The sequence below is a fragment of the Rhinolophus ferrumequinum genome, chromosome 23, assembly GCF_004115265.2.
Source record: "Rhinolophus ferrumequinum isolate MPI-CBG mRhiFer1 chromosome 23, mRhiFer1_v1.p, whole genome shotgun sequence".
In the NCBI taxonomy this organism is placed as follows: Eukaryota; Metazoa; Chordata; class Mammalia; order Chiroptera; family Rhinolophidae; genus Rhinolophus; species Rhinolophus ferrumequinum.
Window position 1 is genome coordinate 44,973,268 of NC_046306.1, and position 7,766 is coordinate 44,981,033.

At 46.3% G+C, this 7,766-nt stretch overlaps 1 protein-coding gene across 2 annotated transcripts in view; it reads left to right on the top strand.

Moving 5' to 3' along the window:
- Positions 1 to 7,643, top strand: part of APMAP (adipocyte plasma membrane associated protein) — a 39,118-nt gene extending 31,475 nt beyond the window's left edge. For both annotated transcript variants that reach the window (XM_033094525.1, XM_033094526.1), the window contains exons 8-9: positions 350 to 542; positions 6,482 to 7,643. In XM_033094525.1, coding sequence (XP_032950416.1) covers positions 350 to 542; positions 6,482 to 6,691 — 403 coding nt within the window. In that variant the 3' untranslated portion in view covers positions 6,692 to 7,643. The remainder of the gene's footprint in view (positions 1 to 349; positions 543 to 6,481) is intronic.
- Positions 7,644 to 7,766: the final 123 nt, after the last annotated feature.

A 7,766-nucleotide genomic window follows, 5' to 3' on the forward strand; every position in this document is an offset into this window, starting at 1 on the left:
TCCTTTATGTAATAACAATAAAAGTCAAACTCAAGGATGCCTTTTCTTTCTCCCATTTCTCAGCCTATCTGAGTGTCACAGTCTGCAAGAGTCTTAATTTAATGCTGGCTGTGCATCCCTGGTCCCTTTCACTAGCGGTGGGTCTTGGCCTGCCCCACCCCTCCAAACTATGTCTAGTTGAGCCCAGGGCTCATGAGTGCCTCTTTCAGCGGCTGATTCTTTGTTCATGATGGACATGTTTATAATTGTTTCCATAAACTTATGGAACCAAGACCAATTTGGTGCTTGTCTAAAATTTTTTCTTAAATTGGGGGGCTGCTGCTCACGCCTGCTTGGGTGAATTTTTCAGATTCTACGTGTCTGGCCTGATGAAGGGAGGGGCCGACCTGTTTGTGGAGAACCTGCCTGGATTCCCAGACAACATCCGGCCCAGCAGCTCCGGGGGTTACTGGGTTGGCATGGCAGCAATTCGCTCCAACCCTGGGTTTTCAATGTTGGATTTCTTATCTGAGAGACCTTATATTAAAAGAATGATTTTTAAGGTAACTGAAAACTATTAATTCCAAACACTAAAATGAAGATGTGTCTAATTATGAAATTTTTTGACCTTTATAGCTCTAGTAATTGTACTTCTGCTAATAATGTAATACTTTTAGTGACTTTAAAACACTTTTTATTCTTCACCCTGACATGTAAACTTAAACTTTTAGACCCTTTGATTTTTTCTTCTGGTTTCCTGGTCTGGGTGGTTTTATCATCACAGCATCATGACCTTTCGGGGCCTTCACTCTGCCTGTTAACCTCAGTCTTCCCACTCTGTGATGGCTTTTTCAGACCTTCTTCCCTCTCCTCCAGATCCTGTGATCTGGCCCTCCTTCCCTGCCCCAGATGACACTGCTTCTCTTCAGATGATTATCAGGTGTGTCTTCCACACATATAAACCCACTCACCTTGGGCCCCCGATTCCACCCTGCTTCCTTCTGCCCTGTCAGAACCTCCTGTCAGTCATCTGTCTCCACAGGCTTCTGCCCTTTGACATCTTAGCACACCAGATTCTTTTCCATTAAAAAAAATCCTCCGCCCTCATCAATGGCCACAGACCCTTAAACACAGCCTCTAACCGTTCATCATCCTACCCTTTTGCCAGTGACTTGAAATGCCCCGAATACACTCAGCGTGTTTTACACTGGGGATAAATAGGCACTCCGTCATACAGAAATCTTATTTTCCAAAACGCTTCATTTTACAGGCTGAATAGATATTTGAAATTGATATTGACTATTTGAATAGATATTAAAATATTTATAACTTAAAGTCTTGGAAGGTACCAGGTAGTAATTACCGAGTCCATGCAGTGCCAGGCCTCGTGTCTGGGCCCCGGTGCGAGGCTGCATGCTTCGGCTTATTTAGGCTGGCCTGTGGCCTTCAGGATTGTTCAGCGGGTCTCTATGGAAAGTTCTGATCTGCTCAGAAATGGCACATCCCTCCTCTTTGTCTTGTTGGCTCCAGAGCCAGCATCTGTTCCCATTGGAAACTAGGAGGCAGAATGGTAGGGTGGGCAAGGAGACGGGTTTTGAAAAAGGCCAGACCAACTGTGAGGCCCTGGGCAGATGACCTGGTCTCTCTGCCTAAATTTCTCCATCTGTCAGGTGGGAAGAAGAATAATAGTATTTTATTAGGTGCTGAAAAAATGTAATGAGAATATGCACATAATGCTTTAGCCAGGTATAGTAAGTATTCAATTTCTATACGTGTTGGTTTTTCTACAGCAAGGATGTAATCTGTTGGTGGTGGGTGTTTGTCTCTCACTCTCTCCCGATAGAGTATGTGCTCCATCAGAGTAGGTATTTTTTTCTGTTTAGTTTATCTGCAGCACTAAGAACAGTAGCTAGTACACAGTAGGTCCTCAGAAGTTATTGTTGAATGAATAAGTGATTATAGAATTGAGACTGTAAGTATGAGACCAAGCTGGAATGGCAGGATGTGTTCTGGGTGATGGAGAACCTGGGTGGGGTGACTGGGGCAGGAGCGAGCTCAGCATCAGTGTGTGACCTGGCACGTGGCAGATGGAGAGCAGGTGGGAAAGGTGGGCAAGGACCATAGGCCTTATAGGAGTTTAGATTTTATTAAATGGCAAGAAGGGTAGAAAGAGCTTTTTCCTGAACTATCTGCAAGGAAGTGGCTGACCTGAGGCCCCATGATCCTCAGATACTTTAGTGTGTTTTCTATAACAAGGTCATTCTCCTTCATGACTACCTGTCCAAACAGGAAATTCACATGGATACATGCGACTGTCCATCCCATACACCCTATTCAGGCTGCACTTGTTGCCCCAGTAATGTCTTTTATAAAAGAGGATTCCGCCCAGGATCGGGAGTGGCCTCTAGTTGTCCTGTCTCTGTTCTCCTTCAGTCTGGAACAGCTTCTCAGTCTTGACCTATTGGAGGATTACAGGTCAGTTATGTTGCAGGACTCCCCTCCATTTAGGTTGTCAGGTGTTTCTCATGGTTAGATTCAAGATATGCTTCTCTGGCAGGGAGATCCCGGAAGTGAAGCTGGGTTCTCCGTATGTCCCGTCAGGAGGGGCCGTGACGTCACCGTGTCCCACGCTGCTGCGGTGTTCATCACCTGATCAAGCGGCGAATGTTAGACTTCTCCACTGTGAAGCCACTCTGTCCATTTGGAATTCATGAGTATTTTGTGGGGAAGTATTTTATAACTAAGTAAATATCAGTGTGATCTCATGGTTGCCTATTTAATCTGTTACCATCATTATTTTGATGCTCAAATTGTCCAGCTGTGGCCAGTGAGAGCCCCTTTAGTGTGGCTGGCTCCTTGACCTTCGGGCATGTCCCTGTCGTCCTTGGAGCGGTTCCTCGCTTCCTGACACCACCTTGGTCAGGCTCGTCTTGTACTTTCCCTGCCTCAGCTCTGGAATCAACCATTTCCCCAGGGAGCCCCAGCGCCTTCTAGAGGAGATTTGGTGCTAAGTGTGCATATTGCTTTTGGGGTGTCTCTGCTCCTAGGCCCCCCTCAGTGGACAAAGTGCGGAATGTATGCATGTGTAGGCATACATACGTGCATACATACAATGTACATACACATGTTGACACCTGTGTTTATTTATCATCTGTTTATTTAAATTGAAAACCATAAGTAATGCTGGTAGGTCTACTTCTAGTCCAATACCACAGGATTTATTCTAGTTTTCTCCCTTTCCGTATTTGCACTTCCCTTCTCTAATATCGAGAAAGCTGGGTTCCATTATCCTTCATACCTATTTGATCAGATTCCCCAAATGTCACCTGTCTGTAGCCATTATCCTCTATCACATGAGCCCTTCTAGGGCTCTGGCACTCACCCTGGGCCTTCTGCCTCCTCTCGACTGTGTGCAGGGGCCAGCCTTTCCTCTCAAGGGCTCTGATACCTGCACAAGCTGTCCCCCAGGGAAACACCCTTCTCATCCTGTCTGGGCTCTGACAACCTGTACCAGGCCACCCCACTTCAGGGACACCGTCTCAGTCTGCTTGAGCTCTGACACCATACTTTGTGCCAGTGTCCCTCTTGTCCCACACTATGGCCTCTCCCTCACCCTGCTGAGACTGACTCCCTGGTCTGGGCCACTGAGTTTCCCCACTCTGCACACATATGCCCTGCTCGGCCCCACAAGCCACTTCTTGACTGAATTGTTTGGGAAGCAAGCGATGTACTACAAAGAATGTTTTTAAAAGGTAATTGCAACTGCTATGTAGAGAATAGCCTATAGCAGGGCTCCACCGGCTTGTGGAGCCTGTGTGGAGGTGTTTGGAATGGCCAGGAGAGGTGGTGGGCAAATACCAGGGTGGGGCTGTTACATGCACAGCAGATGAGGAGACCTCACAGTGCCAGGCGCATAGGGTTGGAGAGAGAGACATTAAGTGTGAGGGCTGAATTCCTGGTGTCAACAGCTAGTGTCAGGGGCCCTGTCTCCTGAGCTGAGGAGTCGGTTCAGTTTGAAAAGTTGTTAGAAAGTCCAGATGGAGCTGGGTCCAGGGTAGTGAGGAATTTAGCTTTGGGCATCGGAAATAGAGATAAGAGATTTGAGAGCTCTCTGGGAAAGTGACTAAAGTAATAAGAGGGGATGAAATATCTCTTAGGGATAAGATGGAGAGAGCAGAGAGGGGAGGACCTATGGCTGAAGGGAGGTGCCTTATGGAATATTTTGAGTTATAATGCAGTTTTGATCAGTCGCTATAGAACCTTCCAGAACACAGTCAACTTATATGTCTGCTTGAACATTGCCAGTGACTCAGAGACATTATTCACTGGACGTTTGTAGCTGCGTGGCTATTTCCCTTATATTAGAAGGTAGATATCTGCCTACTCATTTTTATTCATTGGTCTTATACAGTGGTGTCCTTTGTCATCATTTCCTACCTGGTGTCCTTCTGCTCTGCCAGAAATTGTATATCTCACCATCTGTTTTTTTTTTTTCTTTCTTTTTTTCTTTTTTTGCTTAAAACCCTTCAATAGACCCATGTGCCTCTTGGCCTGGCTGAGCCAGGGGCTAAGCTCCTAGAGGCTGCCTGATAGCATGGGGGTATCTGATCTTTATCTACGTTGGCTGCAAGGAGAGCTGAGAGTCGTTGAGTCTCAGGGCAGAGACATGTTCATTTAAACTGCCCAGGATATTTTCTTTTTTCTTTTTATTGGGGAAGGAGAACAGGACTTTATTAGGGAACAGTGTGTACTTCAAGGACTTTTTTTTTTTCCCCCAAGTCAAGTTGTTGTCCTTTCAATTTTAGTTCAGCTTCAAGTTGTCCTTTCAGTCTTAGTTGTGGAGGGCGCAGCTCAGCTCCAGGTCCAGTTGCCGTTGCTAGTTGCAGGGGACGCAGCCCACCATCCGTTGCGGGAGTCAAACCGGCAACCTTGTGGTTGAGAGGACGCGCTCCAACCAACTGAGCCATCCGGGAGCTCAGCGACAGCCCAGCTCAAGGTGCCGTGTTCAATCTTTAGTTGCAGGGGGCGCTGCCCACCATCCCTTGCGGGACTCGTGGAATTGAACTGGCAACCTTGTGGTTGAGAGCCTACTGGCCCATGTGGGAATCGAACCGGCAGCCATCGGAGTTAGGAGCACGGAGTTCTAACCGCCTGAGCCACTGGGCCGGCCCCTAGATTTTTTCTTTAACATGAACCACTCTTAGATCTCCATCATTTGTACCTTGCACATTTGAGAAATCTTAAACCTTGTCAGAAGACTTGGCGTTTGTTCTGGTTAGGTTATGCTGGTTTTAATCTGGCATTCTGGGGTTGACATTGCTCTAGGCCTTCGCCTGATGTTGTGTCTTTCTCAGATGTGATTTGTGCTTCTCTGTGTTCAGAGAAGTACCTGCATTGCAGGTGTGATGGACATTGCATGAGGGCTGTTGGACAGCCGCAGTCCTTGTGCTGGGTTAGCCTTGCCTCTTTCCATGTAAGTGACAGGAAGCTCCTTGGCCTGACCTGCACAGGGGGTGGGGGCAGGAGCCAGGGAGACCTGCTGTGGGACAGGCCCTGTGCTAGGAGTGGGGAGCTGGTTTAACCTGGCTCTGCCCTGTCGCTGGTGGAGCCGGGCCCTTACTAGATGGTGAGGGGTTGTGGGGTCTATTAAAAAGTAATATTCAACTGAGTAAATTTTAAAGAGCTTATTGGCTTTATTCATTGATTCATGAACTGAGCAACTTCCAGTCTAACGAATAGAAAGGAGATCCAAGTAGCTATACAAAATAACTTTTTTTTTTTAAATTAAAGTTTATTGGGGTGACAATTGTTAGTAAAGTTACATAGATTTCAGGTGTACAATTCTGTATTACATCATCACATATATATCACATTGTGTGTTCACCACCCAGAGTCAGTTCTCCTTCCATCACCATGTATTTGATCCATTTTACCCACACCTACCACCCTCCTTCCCCAACCCCCACCCCATAACCACTAAACTATTGTCTGTGTCTATGAGTTTTTGTTTCTTCATTTGTTTGTCTTGTTCCTTTCTTGTTTTCAGGGTTTTTTTTTTTTTAATTAAAGTTTATTGGGGTGACAATTGTTAGAAAGTTACATAGATTTCAGGTGTACAATTCTTTAATACATCATCTATATATATCACATTGTGTGTTCACTAAAACGAGACTTTTACAGGCAGAAAGGAGTGGGAACAAGGAAGGTCCTACTAGACAGAAAGTTTGATTATTGCAAGGTCACTTTCCTTTAGGGAACAGCAGGGTCTGTGAGGCACATGGGCTAACTAGTGCTGATCAGGCAATTCCTGATTGACTGGCTTCAGATTCCATTTCTGGAAGAGCCGAAACTGTAACTGAGTTAAAGCGTGGTTTGGTGATGTGGGGCTTACCATCAGTGACTGCATTGTGGACCTGTTGTCTTGCTTTTAACAGGTCGGATCTGCTCACATCATTCGCTTAGTCAAATGGTAAATTTTTTTCTCACTGTGCTTCCCTTCCAGCTGTTTAGTCAGGAGACAGTGATGAAGTTTATGCCACGATATAGCCTCGTCCTAGAACTCAGCGACAGTGGGGCCTTCCGGAGAAGCCTGCACGATCCCAATGGGCAGGTGGTCACCTACATCAGCGAAGTGCATGAGCACGACGGGCATCTCTACTTGGGCTCCTTCAGGGCCCCCTTCCTCTGTAGACTCAGCCTTCAGTCTGTTTAGCGGCCCCAGTCGCAGCCCTAATCATGCCTGTACCAGGAGTTGCCACGCTTGAGCACCATACCTGGTCTGGGAGGTGCCATGGACACAGCCCTTCTCACCTGCACTGCTGACCCTTGGAAATGTGGTATGACCCTGCAGGCATGCAGGCCCGTGTGGGACAGCCCTCACTGGGGTTTGACTTTGCATTTAGAGGGAACCATCTTAACATCTGCCATTGGGAAGATAAGTCCATGTAAGGCCATTTTCTCTTAAAAAATTCTAAGTACAGTAATTTTCTGGGACTTAGGTGACATCATATACGTTCAGCAGGCCTCAGGGTTTGGTGGATAGAGCAGTAGATCCCTGTCCAGGGATCTTGTTTTAGCTACTGGCTCTGTCCTGCCAGCCTCAGTGTCTTTATTATAAAACACGGTAATGCCTGTCTTGGGCGGGGCACAGGAAGGGCAAGGATTGCGCAGTGCAGAAGTGTCCAGATGCCAGCAGGTGCAGCTGTGCAAGCACACGTATTAGCACTGCATTCTCCAGAGCTGTGCAGGCCCTTTGTCTCTGTCTTTACCTCCCATCGCTCCTACCCTCCATCCTACTCCAGCTTGTACCAGGGGCTTTTTAAGGCTCCTGAATTTTGTCAACCATGTAAAGGCAAGGACCTGAGGAAGTGCATAGGAAAAGCATGTGGATTCCAACAATTCAGAGAGGACTCACTGGGTTTCTCTCTGTGAACAACCTACCACACAAATTGAATGACCCAGCAACTGGGTGAATTTAGGGCAGTCCTGTTTACACACCTTTGTTTCTCGCCTCTAGACTCACAGAGGTGAATAGTGCACGTGTTAATGTCATATTTGCTCAAGTGCCACAAGTCCAAAATTGCTGTATGTCTATACACTGGTCATAATGTTGTCAGGGAGATCCATGTAATAATGATAATTAAATGAACTTTTATGCTGATTAACTTTTTTTGATCATGTGGCCGAGGAGTTTCTTCTTTACTTTAAATATAATGATTTTAACAGTGACTGGAATTTGATTCCATCTAGTGTTGCTATGAGAATTGTTTTGGCTAGGATCTTGTTTT